This window comes from Entelurus aequoreus, linkage group LG12 (genome assembly GCF_033978785.1).
Source record: "Entelurus aequoreus isolate RoL-2023_Sb linkage group LG12, RoL_Eaeq_v1.1, whole genome shotgun sequence".
Lineage (NCBI taxonomy): Eukaryota > Metazoa > Chordata > Actinopteri > Syngnathiformes > Syngnathidae > Entelurus > Entelurus aequoreus.
Window position 1 is genome coordinate 5,101,351 of NC_084742.1, and position 20,147 is coordinate 5,121,497.

The 20,147-nt window shown below is 36.1% G+C and overlaps 1 protein-coding gene across 1 annotated transcript in view; it reads right to left on the bottom strand.

Moving 5' to 3' along the window:
• The window catches only part of LOC133661358 (peroxisome proliferator-activated receptor alpha-like), a 46,290-nt gene that overhangs the window by 3,893 nt on the left and 22,250 nt on the right, over positions 1 to 20,147 (bottom strand). Inside the window, exons 3-4 of the mRNA XM_062064514.1 lie at positions 19,831 to 19,985; positions 91 to 229 (exon numbers count right to left, since the gene is read on the bottom strand). Coding sequence (XP_061920498.1) covers positions 91 to 229; positions 19,831 to 19,985 — 294 coding nt within the window. The remainder of the gene's footprint in view (positions 1 to 90; positions 230 to 19,830; positions 19,986 to 20,147) is intronic.

Genomic DNA, 20,147 nt, shown 5'->3' on the forward strand with positions numbered 1-20,147 from the left:
CTCACAAGGCAGCCCATCTAAAGCACCCCGCTGTGCGTGGACATGAGGAAAAACACCCCCACGGCGGGGTTAAATATTACAATACCTTACCGTTGTGTGACATTCCCTCAGAGAGGCACTTATGGAAGCGGCAGTACTGGCACTTGTTGCGGTTCTTCTTCTGGATTTTGCAGTTGCGCGCGCACTTATCGTACTCCAACTTGAGCCGGATTGTTCGCCTGAAGAAACCCTTGTTGACACACAAACACGCTGCAGTTAGCACCTGGACAACACTGTCTTCTCTACTGTTTTATTCTCTTTTAGCAAGGATTTGGTCAAAAGTCAAGACTCCCTAATGCAGGGGTCACCAACGCGGTGCCCGCGGGCACCAGGTAGCCCGTAAGGACCAGATGAGTAGCCCGCTGGCCTGTTCTAAAAATAGCTCAAATAGCAGCACTTACCAGTGAGCTGCCTCTATTTTTTAAATTGTATTTATTTACTAGCAAGCTGGTCTCGCTTTGCCCGACATTTTTAATTCTAAGAGAGACAAAACTCAAATAGAATTAGAAAATCCAAGACAATATTTTAAAGACTTGGTCTTCACTTGTTTAAATAAATTCATTTATTTTTTTACTTTGCTTCTTATAACTTTCAGAAAGACAATTTTAGAGAAAAAGTACAACCTTAGAAATGATTTTAGGATTTTTAAACACATATACCTTTTTACCTTTTAAATTCCTTCCTCTTCTTTCCTGACAATTTAAATCAATGTTCAAGTAAATTTATTTTTTTTATTGTAAAGAATAATAAATACATTTTAATTAAATTTTTCATTTTAGCTTCTGTTTTTTCGACGAAGAATATTTGTGAAATATTTCTTCAAACTTATCATGATTAAAATTCAAAAAAATTATTCTGGCAAATCTAGAAAATCTGTGGAATCAAATTTAAATCTTATTTCAAAGTCTTTTGAATTTCTTTTAAAATTTTTGTTCTGGAAAATCTAGAAGAAATAATGATTTGTCTTTGTTAGAAATATAGCTTAGTCCAATTTGTTATATATTCTAACAAAGTGCAGATTGGCTTTTAACCTATTTAAAACATGTCATCAAAATTCGAAAATTAATCTTAACCAGGAAAAATTACTAATGATGTTCCATAAATTCTTTTTTTTTTTTTTTTTCAAAAAGATTCGAATTAGCTAGTTTTTCTCTTCTTTTTTTCGGTTGATTTTTGAATTTTAAAGAGTCGAAATTGAAGATAAACTATGTTTCAAAATTTAATTGTCATTTTTTTCATGTTTTCTCCTCTTTTAAACCATTCAGTTAAGTGTAAATATCATTAATTATTAATAATACCATAGAGTTAAAGGTAAATTGAGCAAATTGGCTATTTCTGGCAATTTATTGAAGTGTGTATCAAACTGGTAGCCCTTCGCATTAATCACTACCCAAGAAGTAGCTCTTGCTTTCAAAAAGGTTGGCGACCCCTGCCCTAATGCAATTAGCAACTTTGTGCTAGTTATTCAAGTTGGACGTCCTTTCAAATTCATAAATTAGCATAAGTAGGGCTTACGACAAAAATAATGCGCTGCACAATATCAGTACTAAGAACGTGTATGAGCAAGTTACGGTTTTAAAGATGGACCGCAACTGCAAAAACTGAAATCTAAGTAAGATGAAATATCTCAAATAAGGGTGATATTTGCTTATTTTCTGTCTGATAAGATCATTCTTCTCACTAAGCAGATTTTACGTTAGAGTGTTTTACTTGTTTTAAGGGTGTTGGTCCTAAATGATGTCAGTAAGATATTACAGCTTGTTGCTGAGATTTGATGACCTATATTGAGTAAAACATGCTTGAAACTAGAATATCAACTGTTGCAAAGCTGTGTCATCAACACTCACAAGTATAAAACTACTTTTTAAAGTAATCATTTCTTATTTCAAGGATGAAATAAAAAAATCATGACTTTGACACAATTGTGTCTCATAATTAAAACAGATGACAGCCAAATGAACTTTGCGGTTTTATTTTCAATGAAACAATAGAAAACACGTACTCATGTAGTAGTACAGTTGGCACAGTACAGTAAACTGACAGTTAATATTTAAACATTTAACATTTCTTTCTTTCTTTTAGTTTATTTGGAACATGAACACATTTACATCATAATACATCACACAACTTCATATCATTTCATTTACATCATGCCCGAAAAGGAGTAGGAAGAAGCAAAGCTTATTTAATCCTACCCCTTTCCCACTTCAAAGCATTTACAATTATATAAAATCATTTACTGACCTTTTTATATAATAAAATAACATCTATGAATTAGTATATACAACAGTTTGTAATATGTAATTAATTAATTCAGTCATTATTAACATACTGAGATGAAGAATATTTTCAATACGGTTGGAAGTTTTTCTCATAATTCTTCTTCTTTGTACTTTGTAAGCACTATTAATTTAAACAACCTCTTAAACTGGATCATGTCAGTACAATTTTTAACTTCTTTACTTAATCCATTCCATAATTTAATTCCACATACTGTTATGCTAAAAGTTTTAAGTGTTGTACGTGCATATAAATGTTTTAAATTATTTTGTCCTCTAAGGTTATATTTCTCTTCTTTAGTTGAGAAGAAATGTTGTACATTCTTTGCTAGCAGGTCATAGATTGCTTTGTACATCATTTTAGCTGTTTGCAATTTGACCAAATCACCAAACTTTAATATTTTTGACTTAATAAATAAAGGGTTTGTATGTTCTCTACATCCAACATTATGTATTATTCTAACTGATCTTTTTTGTAACATGGTTAATGAATGTAGCGCACATTTGTAGTTATTTCCCCATATTTCTGCACAATAACTCAGATATGGTAACACTAGTGAGCAGTAGAGAATATGAAGTGATTTTTGGCCCAGGACGTGTTTTGTTTTATTCATTATTGAAATGTTTTTTGCTACCTTATGTTGTATGTTTTGTATATGAGATTTCCAGTTCATTTTATCATCTATTAATACTCCCAAAAATCTGGTTTCTTTTACCCTTTCGATGTCTACTCCGTCTATTTGTATTTGCGTATGATGCTCTTTCCTACTATTACCAAATAGCATTATTTTAGTTTTACTGAGATTCAAAGATAGTCTGTTTTTGTCAAACCATCTTTTTAATTTGTTCATTTCTTCTGTTATTATTTGTATTATCTTCTGTGTGTTCTCTCCTGAACAGAAAGCAGTTGCATCATCTGCAAATAAAACTAACTTTAAGTCCTTTGTAACTTTACAAATGTCGTTTATATAAAGATTAAACAATTTTGGTCCCAGTATTGATCCCTGCGGCACACCACAGGATATATCTAGCCGTGTTGCCATATTTTCACCCATCTTCACATTTGGTTAAATAGCTTCTTACCCAGTTCAATACCAAACCTCTGATGCCATATCGTTCGAATTTTTGTATTTAAATATCATGATTAATTGTATCAAATGCTTTTGTTAAGTCCATGAATACTGCTGCCGCACATTCTTTACCATCTATTGCATTGGTAATTTCCTCTGTTATTTTAATTAATGGTATTGATGTTGAGATATTTGCTCGAAATCCATATTGGTTCTCCACGAGCGTCCCACTTTTGTTAATAAATAAATCTAATCGACTATTGAATAATTTTTCCATGATTTTGGAGAATTGTGGAAGTAATGAAACTGGTCTGTAGTTAGTAAACTGGTGTACGTCTCCATTCTTATAGATTGGTACGACTTTTGCAATTTTCATTTTGTCTGGGAATTTTCCGGTTAAAAATGATACATTGGTGATATATGTCAGAGGTTCTGAAATGTCTTCTATAACCTTTTTTATCGTTACCATATCTATTCCATGACAGTCATTTCTAACAATTTTGAACATAAATAGTTCATGCACATTCAGATGAATTCTTCAAAATTACAATTAAAACATTTTTGGCCGGGGGCCGGGCTGTATATATGCGCACTAATTGACTGAAAGAGCATGCACTTGGCGCGATGATGTCATGTTATCCATGGAAAAATGAATTTTTAGACAATATGATTTACCTGAGCTGCTAGGAAAACCCGAGAGTAACAAGCGCTTGCCTTTCCATTAAGAAAAATAAACTAGTTTTTAGTATAAGTTTGCTGGTTTCAAGAAATGTAATACCGAGCGTGTCATTATGTCAAGATAATGGCACTAGCATTTACTTAATTTAAGAATATTTTTCAACATATTGAGAAAAAATGTCTTTTTTTTTCAGTCAAGAAAAGTGCACTTGTTATTAGTGAGTATATACTTATTTTAAGGTATTTTGGGGTTCATTGAAGTTAGCTAATTTGACTTGTTTTGGAAAGTCTTGACAAGCCAAATTTTCTTGTTCTATTGGCAGATAATTTTGCTTAGTTCAAATAAAATACCCCTCATTTTTGTATATTTTTTTCTTGTTTTTGAACACTGACTTTTTGCAGTGCAACGATTTAAATGAAATCACTGTAATTTGTTTAAAAAAAAAAAAAGGAGGGCATATTTAGTAGTAATAAAAAATGATGGATACATTAATTAAGCTGGGAAAAAAAATTATACTTAACATATATTATCATTAATGTGTATGTTAATGCTGCATGTAGTTGCAAACTTTTAGTAGGATTTCCTCCAAAGTTAATGTAATAAGTAGAAAAAAAAAGAGGGGGCATGTGGAGTCGTAATTAAGTTCATGGGTAAGTTACTAAAGCTGGACAACATAGTTTTTTGTTTTCAAAAGTATATATTAGCATTAATGTGCATGTATTGTAGCCTGTACTTGCACAGATTTAGTAGCATTTCCTACTGAATTAATGCACTGTAATTAGCAAATAAAAAAAAGTGAGGAACAGGCAGCATGTTTAGTTAAGTTATTAAATATGGGCAAAATATTTTTTTCTACAGCTATTATTACTAGTACTAGTACTTACAAATATTTAGTAGGATTTCATACAAAATTAACATATTGTAATAGCTAAAAAATGGGGGGGTTGGGAAGCATATTTAGTTATAATTACAATTATGGATAAGTTAAAGCTGGACAACACCGTTGTTTTTATATTCTACATAGTATATTTTAGTATTAATGTGCATGTTAATGCTGCCTGTATTTAGTAGTATTTCCTACGAAATTAATGCACCGTAATGATAAAAAAAAAATGAAAAAAGGAACAGGATCATATTTAGTCCTAATTTAAAATGAGAAATAAGTTATTCCATCTGGCCAAAATCGTTTTTTTTCTACATATATTATGCAAATATTTGAATGCATTGTAATAACTAAAAAAATGCATGGGGGCATATTTAGTTGTAATTAAAATTATGGATAGTATTAAAGATTTTTGAAATGTTCTACATATATTAGTATATATTTATGTAGCTACTGTAATTAGTATAAAAAAAGGATGGGGGCATATTTAGTTGTAATTGAAATGATGGATACGTTAATAAATCTAGACAACACCATTGTTTTTATATTCTATCAAAGCATTTTGGAGTATTAATGTGCATGTCGATGCCGCCTGTACTTGCAAATATTTTTACTAGCATTTCCTACAAAATGAATGCACTGTAATAAGTAGAATAAAGATGGGGCATATTGAGTCACAATCAATTCAAGTAGGTAAGCTGGAAAACATGTTGTTTTTTTCCATAGTATATATTAATGTAGCATGTACTTGCACAAATGTAGTATTTTTTATAAAATTAACGCACTGTGATTTATTTTTTAAATATTTTAAAAAGGGGTCGTAATTACAATTCTCGGATACGTTTTTAAAGATATGCCACACCATTTTTTTTTCGACATATATTAGTTTTAATGCATATGTTAATGTTGCCTGTACTCGCAAAGATTTAATAGAATTTCCTACAAAATTAATGCAGTGTAATTATTTATAAAAAAAAATTAAAATAGGGCAGAGGGCCATACAGTATTTAGTCGTAATTAAAATTATGGATGAGTTATTAAAGTTGGACAACAGCTTTTTTTCTACATATATTATTAGAATTAATGTGCGTGTTAAAGTAGCCTGTACTTGCAAATATTTAGTAGGATTTCATACAAATGTAATGCACTGTAATTAGTAGGAACAACAAATAAAAAACGGAGGGGGCATAGTTAGACATAATTACATTATGAGTTATTAAACAGCAATTTTTTTATTTTACACATAGCATATATTAGTATTAATGCGCATGTTAATGTTAATGTAGCCTGTTCTTGCAAAGTAAGATTTACTACAACATTAATGCACTGTAATTAATAGAATAAAGATGGGGCATATTGAGTCACAATCAATTCAAGTAGGTAAGCTGGAAAACATGTTTTTTTTTTTTTCATAGTATATATTAATGTAGCATGTACTTGCACAAATGTAGTATTTCCTATAAAATTAACGCACTGTGATTTATTTTTTAAATATTTTAAAAAGGGGTCGTAATTACAATTTTCGGATACGTTTTTAAAGATATGCCACACCATTTTTTTTCGACATATATTAGTTTTAATGCATATGTTAATGTTGCCTGTACTCGCAAAGATTTAATAGAATTTCCTACAAAATTAATGCAGTGTAATTATTTATTTAAAAAATTAAAATAGGGCAGAGGGCCATACAGCATTTAGTCGTAATTAAAATTATGGATGAGTTATTAAAGTTGGACAACAGCTTTTTTTCTACATATATTATTAGAATTAATGTGCGTGTTAAAGTAGCCTGTACTTGCAAATATTTAGTAGGATTTCATACAAATGTAATGCACTGTAATTAGTAAGAACAACAAATAAAAAACGGAGGGGGCATAGTTAGACATAATTACATTATGAGTTATTAAACAGCAATTTTTTTATTTTACACATAGCATATATTAGTATTAATGCGCATGTTAATGTTAATGTAGCCTGTTCTTGCAAAGTAAGATTTACTACAACATTAATGCACTGTAATTAATAGAATAAAGATGGGGCATATTGAGTCACAATCAATTCAAGTAGGTAAGCTGGAAAACATGTTTTTTTTTTTTCATAGTATATATTAATGTAGCATGTACTTGCACAAATGTAGTATTTTTTATAAAATTAACGCACTGTGATTTATTTTTTAAATATTTTAAAAAGGGGTCGTAATTACAATTCTCGGATACGTTTTTAAAGATATGCCACACCATTTTTTTTTCGACATATATTAGTTTTAATGCATATGTTAATGTTGCCTGTACTCGCAAAGATTTAATAGAATTTCCTACAAAATTAATGCAGTGTAATTATTTATACAAAAAAATTAAAATAGGGCAGAGGGCCATACAGTATTTAGTCGTAATTAAAATTATGGATGAGTTATTAAAGTTGGACAACAGCTTTTTTTCTACATATATTATTAGAATTAATGTGCGTGTTAATGTAGCCTGTACTTGCAAATATTTAGTAGGATTTCATACAAATTTAATGCACTGTAATTAGTAGGAACAACAAATAAAAAACAGAGGGGGCATAGTTAGACATAATTACATTATGAGTTATTAAACAGCAATTTTTTTATTTTACACATAGCATATATTGGTATTAATGCGCATGTTAATGTTAATGTAGCCTGTACTTGCGAAGTAAGATTTACTACAACATTAATGCACTTTAATTAATAGAAAAAAATGGAGGGGAGCGGGGGAGGCATATTTATGGATAGGACTTCCAACAAAATTATTGCACAAACGCAAATTTACGGGTGAACTAAGTAATCAAATCTGGATATTAAAATATGCATTTTTACAGATACAGTATGTCGGTATTAACATGTATGCTTGGGGTAAAAAAATAGAATTTCCTACAAAAAAAAGAAAGGAATTTAGAAGTAACTTTACAGTTTGCATATATTTATCAGGGTATGTGGAATGACGCGCTGGAATGAGCCTTTTGTAAACTATTTTCAAAAAAATACTACCAGATGTTGCATTTTGGGGAAACATTTTGTCGGCACATAATGGTCACAATTGTTTTTTTTACACATAGCACCTCTAGTGGTTGCTAATGGCCATAGCAGAATGGACAGATGAACTCAATGAACTTTGCCACAAAAAAAGAAAGGGGGGGGGCAGGGGGGGCTTGTATTCTCTGGCTCTAACATAATCCGATCCCCACCGGTGCATTCAGGTACTGTGGGATAATTGTTACATCACGGCACTAAGGAGGTAAAAAGAAGTAGGACTTGAACGTGTCCTTAAAAAAAAAAAAAAATTAAAAAAAAAAAAAAAGGGCCCGGCATCGAATGACACCATTCGAAAGCCGGGCCAGAAAGTGGGAGCAGATGTTACACGTGTGGCTGAAAGAATACGAATTATTTTGTGCTGAGTGTCACGGCGTGGCTTGACGGGAGACAAGGGGAGAAGAAAGGAGGAGGAGAGCAATTCCAGCGTGCAAAGACATGCTAGTGTTACTCCGTTGTGATTTATAGCGCTAGGAAAACACCTATCACACGCATTGCTCAACCATTCCATCGAAACTGCACACACAGAAAGCTAAATACTGCAAGTTGCACAGTTCTTATTACTGCCGATCACTGCGAGGCTCCCAAATTTGTGTAGTTGCTATGCGTGTGCGTTGGAATCAAAAGAGAGTTATAGCTTTGAGCCTCAGGCCATCATTTGAGGGGCCTTATCTGGAAAAAAAAAAAAAACCTTGTAGAAAGTGAAGAGTGGCGTTCCCTAGGTCTCTTAAAGGCCTACTGAAAGCCACTACTAGCGACCACGCAGTCTGATAGTTTATATATCAATGATGAAATCTTAACATCGCAACAGTAGATCAGTAAAGTGCAATTTTAAATTTCCCGCAAAATATCCTGCTGAAAACGTCCCGGTATGATGACGTTTGCGCGTGACGTCACGGACATTTTGGGACAGCATTGTGGCCAGCTATTAAGTCGTCTGTTTTCATCGCAAAATTCCACAGTATTCTGGACATCTGTGTTGGTGAATCTTTTGCAATTTGTTCAATGAACAATGGAGATAGCAAAGAAGAAAGCCGTAGGTGGGAAGCGGTGTATTAGCGGCCGGCTGCAGCAACACAAACACGTAGCCGGTGTTTCGTTGTTTACATTCCCAAAGGATGACAGTCAAGCTTTACCATTGGCCTGTGGAGAACTGGGACAACAGAGACTCTTACCAGGAGGACTTTGAGTCGGATACGTAGACGCGGTACCGTGAGTACGCAGCTGCGGCTTCCAAACATTTTATCGCTTGCCCGTACGTGCGTGCCGCTATGTGCATGTCACGTACGTAACTTTGGGGACTTTGAGAAATATATGTGCTGTATGAACTTTGCGGAGGTGAACGGTACTTTGGGTTGTGGGATTGAGTGTGTTGTGCGGGTGTTTGAGTTGTATTGGCGGGTTATGTGGACGGGAGGGGGGAGGTGTTTGTTATGTGGCATATTAAATATAAGCCTGGTTGTGTTGTGGCTAATAGAGTATATATATGTCTTGTGTTTATTTACTGTTGTAGTCATTCCCAGCTGAATATCAGGTCCCACCCGCCTCTCACAGCATCTTCCCTATCTGAATCGCTTCCACTGCCCTCTAGTCCTCCACTCTCACTTTCCTCATCCACGAATCTTTCATCCTCGCTCAAAGTAATGGGGAAATCGTCGCTTTCTCGGTCCGAATCGCTCTCACTGTTGGTGGCCATGATTGTAAACAATGTGCAGATGTGAGGAATACTAGCTCCTGTGACGTCACGCTACTTCCGGTACAGGCAAGGCTTTTTTTTATCAGCGACCAAAAGTTGCGAACTTTATCGTCGATGTTCTCTACTAAATCCTTTCAGCAAAAATATGGCAATATCGCGAAATGATCCAAGTATGACACATAGAAAGGACCTGCTAGCCCCGTTTGAATAAAAAAATCACATTTCAGTAGGCCTTTAAAGCCTTCTAAACTAAACTAAACTAAAACTTTCAGTTTTGGTTGATTTTGGCGGCGCCAGTGGACATAAGCGGTAGTGTTTTGCCAGAAGAAGACCAAATTTCCCGCGAGTACTAGCGCATGATGTCCGCTGTAATATTGGCGCAAATATTAGGTCTTTAATGGCTATGCTGATGTTAAATCGCAAACGCTATCAAGAAATGATCTTGGATTGCGCTACAAACGTGACGCTAGTACCAAGAATGTATCGGGGTGGATGCAGGTCCGAAGCAAAGCAAGATCGCCGGGAGAGTTTTTTTTCCAAACTATCACGCTGGTGGCTGTTTATTGCTACCACACACATTTCCGACAGCTAACATTAGCATTATCATTTTGATTTGAGCATTCTAAGTAACTTAATAGTTTCGCAGGAACAGAACCCAGTCAGCATTGCTCTGAAAATCCCTCCTCATCTTTAAAGCTCACGCCAGAGAGTGAAAGCCGGGCCAATGTTGATCCTGACTGTCCTTTTTCTTTTTTTTGGTCTCCTCAGACTAAACTTTTCTTTTCTTTGGTTGTTTTGGTGCTTCTGCCATGATAGCAGTAATTTCACATAGGCATTCTTTTTCTTCTTCTTTTAGTTTTCTGGCCGCACGTAAGCATTCGCATCGACTTTTGTCTTTTAAATGAACGGAGAAAGGGGGAGTGACTTATGCCGTAAAGCAGGGGTCACCAACGCAGTGCCCGCGGGCACCAGGTAGCCCGTAAGGACCAGATGAGTAGCCCGCTGGCCTGTTCTAAAAATAGCTCAAATAGCAGCACTTACCAGTGAGCTGCCTCTATTTTTTAAATTGTATTTATTTACTAGCAAGCTGGTCTCGCTTTGCTCGACATTTTTAATTCTAAGAGAGACAAAACTCAAATAGAATTTGACAATCCAAGAAAATATTTTAAAGACTTGGTCTTCACTTGTTTAAATAAATTCATTAATTTTTTTACATTGCTTCTTATAACTTTCAGAAAGACAATTTTAGAGAAAAAATACAACCTTAAAATGATTTTAGGATTTTTAAACACATATACCTTTTTACCTTTTAAATTCCTTCCTCTTCTTTCCTGACAATTTAAATCAATGTTCAAGTAAATTTATTTTTTTTATTGTAAAGAATAATAAATACATTTTAATTTAATTCTTCATTTTAGCTTCACTTTTTTCGACGAAGAATATTTGTGAAATATTTCTTCAAACTTATTATGATTAAAATTCAAAAAAAGGATTCAGGCAAATCTAGAAAATCTGTAGAATCAAATTTAAATCTTATTTCAAAGTCTTTTGAATTTTTTTTTAAAATTTTTGTTCTGGAAAATATAGAAGAAATAATGATTTGTCTTTGTTAGAAATATAGCTTGGTCCAATTTGTTATATATTCTAACAAAGTGCAGATTGGATTTTAACCTATTTAAAACATGTCATCAAAATTATCAAATTAATCTTAATCAGGAAAAATTACTAATGATGTTCCATAAATTCATTTTTTAATTTTTGCAAAAAGATTCAAATTAGCTAGTTTTTCTCTTCTTTTTTTCGGTTGAATTTTGAATTTTAAAGAGTCGAAATTGAAGATAAACTATGTTTCAAACTTTAATTGTCATTTTTTTGTTTTCTCCTCTTTTAAAGGCCTACTGAAACCTACTACTAGCGACCACGCAGTCTGATAGTTTATATATCAATGATGAAATCTTAACATTGCAACACATGCCAATACGGCCGGGTTAACTTATAAAGTGACTTTTAAAACTTCCCGGGAAATATCCGGCTGAAACGTCGCGGTATGATGACGTATGCGCGTGACGAAGTCAGAGTAACGGAAGTTATGGTACCCGTAGAATCCTATACAAAAAACTCTGTTTTCATTTCATAATTCCACAGTATTTTGGACATCTTTTGCAATTTGTTTAATGAACAATGAAGGCTGCAAAGAAGACAGTTGTAGGTGGGATCGGTGTATTAGCAGCGGACTACAGCAACACAACCAGGGGGACTTTGTTGGAGCGCTAGCCGCGCTAGCCGCGCTAGCCGCGCTAGCCGCGCTAGCCGCGCTAGCCGCGCTAGCCGCGCTAGCCGCGCTAGCCGCTGACCTCACCTTGACTTCCTACATCTCCGGGCCGCCAAACGCATCGGGTGAAGTCCTTCGTCCTTCTGCCGATTGCTGGAACGCAGGTGAGCACGGGTGTTGATGAGTAGATGAGGGCTGGCTGGCGTAGGTGGAGAGCTAATGTTTTTAGCATAGCTCTGTGAGGTCCCGTTGCTAAGTTGCTAAGTTAGCTTCAATGGCGTCGTTAGCACAGCATTGTTAACCTTCGCCAGCCTGGAAAGCATTAACCGTGTATTTACATGTCCACGGTTTAATAGTATTGTTGATTTTCTATCTCTCCTTCCTTCTATCCTTTATTTTTTTGTTTCTATATGCAGTTAAAGCACGATGCTATCACGTTAGCTCGTAGCTAAAGCATTTCGCCGATGTATTGTCGTGGAGATAAAAGGCACTGAATGTCCATTTCGCGTTCTCGACTCTCATTTTCAAGAGGATATAGTATCCCAGGTGGTTTAACATACAAATCTGTGATCTACAATAGAAAAAGGAGTGAGTGTGGAATCCAATGAGCCAGCTTGTACCTAAGTTACGGTCAGAGCGAAAAAAGATACGTCCATCACTGCCTCTCAAGTCATTCACTGTAACGTTCCTCATCTACGAATCTTTCATCCTCGCTCAAATTAATGGGGTAATCATCACTTTCTCGGTCCGAATCTCTCTCGCTCCATTGTAAACAACGGGGAATTGTGAGGAATACTAGCTCCTGTGACGTCACGCTACTTCCGCTACAGGCAAGGCTTTTTTTTTATCAGCGAGCAAAAGTTGCGAACTTTATCGTCGATTTTCTCTACTAAATCCTTTCAGCAAAAATATGGCAATATCGCGAAATGATCAAGTATGACACATAGAATGGATCTGCTATTCCCGTTTAAATAAAAAAAAAAAATCATTTCAGTAGGCCTTTAACATCCTAGTTTAGTCTTTATTTGAAGGGACAATGCACAGAAGCATATGTGGGCTCTGTACCGAGGATGTCGTTGTGGCTTGTACAGCCCTTTGAGACACTTGTGATTCAGGGCTATATAAATAAACATTGATTGATTGATGATTGATGAGCATTAAGCTCAAAGACAGATATTTTCTGTACCAGATTATAGCGAAATAGCTCATTTCCATCTGCAGTCCCTGGCTACCTGAATTAAAGGGATACAAAAATCATGCAATAAACTGATGACAATAAAATCTTACTATAGCATGTAATCAAATTAAGAAAAGGCAAAAAATGCCCTTTCCTGGACACATACTTATATACAATACAACCACACCTCATTTACATCATCAACACAAAGACAATACATGCTCTGGTTCACATCTGTCATCATTTGTAAAAACAACCATGATTTTAACAGACACACCTCACAATTTACAACAAAAATGCTCTCATGGATAAATATAATGCACATTAAGTTGATGTAGAAGAGGACAAGCAATGTTTGAAGTGGACAAAAGTAAAAAAGAAAAATCCTAATAAATACTGCCGCACCTATGAAGTGTACAGTACTAATTATTTGCTCTTAAAAGGCATTTAGCTCGGAGCGTCAGAACACATTTAACTTAAAGTGGACTCATGCAGGAATTAAAAATAAGCATGAAGAAAACAAGATAAAGTTTAAAGGCCTACTGAAATGAAATGTTCTTATTTAAACAGGGATAGCAGATCCATTCTATGTGTCATACTTGATCATTTTGCGATATTGCAATATTTTTGCTGATTTAGTAGAGAACATCGACGATAAAGTTCGCAACTTTTGGTCGCTGACAAAAAAAGCCTTGCCTGTACCGGAAGTAGCGTGACGTCACAGGTTGAAGGGCTCATCACATTTCCCCATTGTTTACACCAGCAGCGAGAGCGATTCGGACCGAGAAAGCGACGATTACCCCATTAATTTGAGCCAGGATGAAAGATTCGTGGATGAGGAACGTGAGAGTGAAGGACTAGAGTGCAGTGCAGGACGTATCTTATTTGCTCTGACCGTAACGTACATACAAGGGCTCATTGGATTCCACACTCTCTCCTTTTTCTATTGTGGATCACGGATTTGTACTTTAAACCACCTGGGATACTATATCCTCTTGAAAATGAGAGTCGAGAACGCGAAATGGACATTCGCAGTGACTTTTATCTCCACGACAATACATCGGCGAAGCACTTTAGCTACGGAGCTAACGTGATAGCATCGTGCTTAAATGCAGATAGAAACAAAAGAAATAAGCCCCTGACTGGAAGGATAGACAGAAGATCAACAATACTACCAAACTCTGGACATGTAACCACACGGTTAATGCTGTACCACCTGGCAAAGCCTAGCAATGCTGTTGCTAACGACGCCATTGAAGCTAACTTAGCTACGGGACCTCGACAGAGCTATGCTTAAAACATTAGCTATCCACCTACGCCAGCCCTCATCTGCTCATCAACACCCGTGCTCACCTGCGTTCCAGCGATCGACGGCGCGACGAAGGACTTCACCCGATCATCGATGCGGTCGGCGTCTAGCGTCAAATAGCGCGTCTGCTATCCAAGTCAAAGTCCTCCTGGTTGTGTTGCTGCAGCCAGCCGCTAATACACCGATCCCACCTACAGCTTTCTTCTTTGCAGTCTCCATTGTTCATTAAACAAATTGCAAAAGATTCACCAACACAGATGTCCAGAATATTGTGGAATTTTGCGATGAAAACAGAGCTGTTTGTATTGGATACAATGTGTCTCAATACTTCAACCATTGACGTCACGCGCATACGTCATCATACATAGACGTTTTCAACCGGAAGTTTCCCGGGAAATTTAAAATGTCACTTTATAAGTTAACCCGGCCGTATTGGCATGTGTTGCAATGTTAAGATTTCATCATTGATATATAAACTATCAGACTGCGTGGTCGGTAGTAGTGGCTTTCAGTAGGCCTTTAAACAAATAAATAACAAAACAAAACCGGTGACAAAAACAGCAGTATTGTAATAACAACAGGTTGAAAGTGATTGGAGTGAGGTTCCCCAGGGATTACAAAGTTAGCATGCAACATCTTTTTGGTTGTTTTCAACTGCTAGACCAGTGGTTCTTAACCTGGGTTCGATCGAACCATAGGGGTTCGGTGAGTCGGCCTCAGGGGTTCGGCGGAGGTCAAAACACACCCGACTCATCGTGTAAATACAAACTTCTCCTTATTGGAGTTTTACGGATACGGCAACAGCTGACTGATTTACAGGTGTGTGTAATTTGTTGTGAGTTTATGACTGTGTTGGTTTTGTTCTTTGAACAAGGTGATGTTCATGCACGGTTCATTTTATGCACCAGTAAAAAAAAACATGGTAACACTTTAGTATGGGGAACATATTCACCATTAATTAGTTGCTTATTAACATGCAAATTAGTAACATATTGGCTCTTAACTAGTCATTATTAAGTACTTATTAATGCCTTATTCGGCATGGTCTTATTATAACCCTCACCCTCTAACCCCGACCCTAACCAAATAACTCTAAACTAAGTCTTTATTACTTAGAATATGTTCCCCTAGTGTCCAAATAACTCTAAATTAAGTCTTTGTTACTTAAAATATGTTCCCCATACTAAAGTGTTACCAAAAACATATAACTTTGTCTTGAATTTGAAAAAAAACAACATTTTATTTTTCACTAAAGAAGGGTTCGGTGAATGCGCATATGAAACTGGTGGGGTTCTGTACCTCCAACAAGGTTAAGAACCACTGTGCTAGACTGACAGTAGTCAGGTACACTACCGTTCAAAAGTTTGGGGTCACCCAAACCATTTTGTGGAATAGCCTTCATTTCTAAGAACAAGAATAGACTGTCGAGTTTCAGATGAAAGTTCTCTTTTTCTGGCCATTTTGAGCGTTTAATTGACCCCACAAATGTGATGCTCCAGAAACTCAATCTGCTCAAAGGAAGGTCAGTTTTGTAGCTTCTGTAACGAGCTAAACTGTTTTCAGATGTGTGAACATGATTGCACGAGGGTTTTCTAATTATCAATTAGCCTTCTGAACCAATGAGCAAACACATTGTACCATTAGAACACTGGAGTGATAGTTGCTGGAAATGGGCCTCTCTACACCAATGTAGATATTGCACCAAAAACCAGACATTTGCAGCTAGAATAGTCATTTACCACATTAGCAATGTATAGAGTGTATTTCTTTAAAGTTAAGACTAGTTTAAAGTTATCTTCATTGAAAAGTACAGTGCTTTTCCTTCAAAAATAAGGACATTTCAATGTGACCCCAAACTTTTGAACGGTAGTGTATATTTCTCTGTAGTGTCAGATAGCTGCTTTAATTATTTGCTCTTAAAAGGCGTTTAGCTCTGAGCCTCAGAACACGTTTAATTTAAAGCCAACCCATGCATAAATTAAAACTCGGCATGCATAGAACAAAGTGAAGCTTGAACAATTAAAATAACAAAACCTGTGACAGCCCACTTCTCCAAAGTGGGCTGGCTCAGGGTGGAGGACAGAGTAAAACAACTTGCACTGAGCCTAGTCTATAAAATCCGCTACACCTCCCTGATACCGAAGTACATGTCAAACTACTTCCTTAACGTAAATGACCGCCATAACCACAACACCAGAGGGAGCTCCACTAACCACGTTAAACCCAGATTCCGATCTAACAAAGGTCTTAACTCATTCTCTTTCTATGCCACATCAATGTGGAATGCACTCCCAACAGGTGTAAAAGAAAGGGCATCTCTATCCTCCTTCAAAACCGCACTAAAAGAACACCTCCAGGCAACTTCAACCCTAAGCTAACACCCTCCCTTCCTCATCATACCTCTTCGGATTGTAAATAATCAAATGTAGACACTTTTTCTTATAATTTCTGATCTCTCTCTCTGTGTCCACTACTTATCCTACCAAGTCAGTCCTACACTGTTCCAATGTCCATTTCTCTGATGATGCAATTGTTGACGACTGAAGTGTTGACACCAACCAAACCTAAGGCATGAAGAGAACAAAGTAAAGTTTACACAACAAATTAACAAAACAAAAGTTGTGACGAATAAGGGTTCTGTACCAACTGGTAGAAAGTGAATGGAATGAGGTTCCCCAGGGATCGTAAAGTTAGCATGCAACATTTGCTTTGCATGTTTTTACATTTTGAACTGACGGTCCGCTAGGCATATGTCTCAGTAGTGATATAATCCTGATGAGAGTGCGGAAATATGACCATATCACACCAATTCTCAAATCCCTTCACCGGCTTCCTGTTCAACTCAGGATTGAATACAAAGTGTCCCGGCTAACCCACCAGTGCCTCCATGGAAATGCCCCCGTCTACCTCAAAGAACTCCACACGACACCTCCGCTCCGGACAGGCTAACCTCCTCCAACCTACGAGGACAAAGCTACGAACAATGGGAGACCGGGCTTTCTGCTCCAACGCTCCCAGTCTGTGGAACGCTCTCCCTGACCACCTGAGGGCACCACAGACTGTGGATGCTTTTAAAAAAGGCTTAAAAACCCTTCTTTTTAAAAAAGCTTTTTTTTTTTTTTTTTAGATATATGCATACTTGTTCTAGCTCAGGGGTCACCAACCTTTTTGAAAGCAAGAGCTACTTCTTGGGTACTGATTAATGTGAAGGGCTACCAGTTTGATACACACTTAAATAAATTGCCAGAAATAGCCAATTTGCTCAATTTACCTTTAACTCTATGTTATTATTAATAATTAATGATATTTACACTTAATTGAACGGTTTAAAAGAGGAGAAAACACGAAAAAAATGACAATTAAATTTTGAAACATAGTTTATCTTCAATTTCGACTCTTTAAAATTCAAAATTCAACCGAAAAAAAGAAGAGAAAAACTAGCTAATTCGAATCTTTTGGAAAAAAAATTTAAAATAATTTATGGAACATCATTAGTAATTTTTCCTGATTAAGATTAATTTTAGAATTTTGATAACATGTTTTAAATAGGTTAAAATCCAATCTGCACTTTGTTAGAATATATAACAAATTGGACCAAGCTATATTTCTAACAAAGACAAATCATTATTTCTCCTAGATTTTCCAGAACAAAAATTTTAAAAGAAATTCAAAAGACTTTGAAATAAGATTTAAATTTGATTCCACAGATTTTCTAGCTTTGCCAGAATATTTTTATTTTATTTTAATCATAATAAGTTTGAAGAAATATTTCACAAATATTCTATGTCAAAAAAACAGAAGCTAAAATTAAAAATTAAATTAAAATGTATTTATTATTCTTTACAATAAAAAAGATAAATTTACTTGAACATCGGTTTAAATTGTCAGGAAAGAAGAGGAAGCAATTTAAAAGGTAAAAAGGTATATGTGTTTAAAAATCCTAAAATCATTTTTAAGGTTGTATTTTTTCTCTAAAATTGTCTTTCTGAAAGTTATAAAAAGCAATGTAAAAAAATAAATGAATTTATTTAAACAAGTGAAGACCAAGTCTTTAAAAGATTTTCTTGGATTTTCAAATTCTATTTGAGTTTTGTCTCTCTTAGAATTAAGAGAAAAAAGCGAGACGAGCTTGGTAGTAAATAAATACAATTTAAAAAATAGAGGCAGCTCACTGGTAAGTGCTGCTATTTGAGCTATTTTTAGAACAGGCCAGCGGGCTACTCATCTGGTCCTTACGGGCTACCTGGTGCCCGCGGGCACCGCGTTGGTGACCCCTGTTCTAGCTATTTAGATGTTTAAGTTTTTATTTATTTTTATTTTTTTAATACACTGTAGCACTTTGAGGTTGTTTACTCAATGTAAAGTGCTTTTATACAAATAAAATCTATTATTAGTAGTAGTAGTGGTAGTAAGATGATGCTGCTTGCATCATTTTAAGATGTTTAGCTCTGAGCCTCAGAACACATTTCATTTAAAGCCAACCCATGCAGAAATTTTAAATAAGCATGAAGAGAACAAGGTCAAGTTTGATCAACCAAATAACAAAACAAAAATTGGGACCGATACAGGAGTTCTGTATCTACCGGTAGAGAGTGAATGGAGCGAGGTTACCAAGGCGGATTAAGTTAGCATGGATCTAGTTGATTAGTTTATTTGACTATAAAAATACAATCCATTAGCAAAATAACTGAACGCTTTGTTTTGTTACAGTTGACTTGCGCACGCTAACGTGACGTGGTTCAGCTCTGAGCCTCGGGCTATATTCCAGTGGGGCTTGTTTTGGTTCGTTGAAACTAAGTTCAGTAAATTATTTTGGCCATGGCAGAACAATTTTAGAAACAACTATTAATGAATCCCCCACATGCACATGTCTACTCCCTCTTTGAAAGGAGCTGGTGAAAGATCACACCATGTGCAAACATAATTGCGAGCTCTACGTGGTGGTATTTTTCCATGATGGCGCAATGTGAGGAACAGGCACAGAGACATGGAGCAGCTCAACGGTTGGACGATTAACTGAAAGAAAAAATGTCCTACGCGTGAGGACGGAATTAGATTAGTGGTTCAGACAGGTACGGCGGTGACGACAAATGATGGCGGCCATATGTGGGTCCTGAAAGTGTATTGGCGTCACCCAGGTTTGGCTGGGAGCCAAGCGGGAGAGAGGTGACGAGGCCGCCGTGTCCCCGACCTCACATGAGTCCGACTGGCTCGGCGTCTTGGGAACTTTCCACAGGCCTCTAGGTCACATGCCAAACAGTGTGTATGCGACCTGCTCCTTGTAACACCTAATTGTTCTTTCCGAGCAATTGACCGATCGGGATTTTCGGTTCTATTTGTAGCCTTTGTTACATACTGAACACTTTCTACTCACCTTGCAGCCCTCGCACGCGTGCACGCCGTAATGGAAGCCTGAGGCTTTGTCCGAGCACACCCTGCACTCCAAGGTTAGGGGGCCGGCGCTCTCGCTGGGCTCTGGCGCAGCTCCGCAACACCCCGGTGACGGGCTGGAGGCTGGAGTCAAGGTGTCTGCAGCACAGAAAAAAGAAAACTTGACAGCACAAAAAATATATATATATTGCAAAAGAATCTCTCTCGCATTAGTTTCATTATAAAGGCAGACATTTTGATATAATGCTGATGCACCTAAGCAGTGAATAGCTTCCAGACGAGAGCTAATGTTACTCCTAC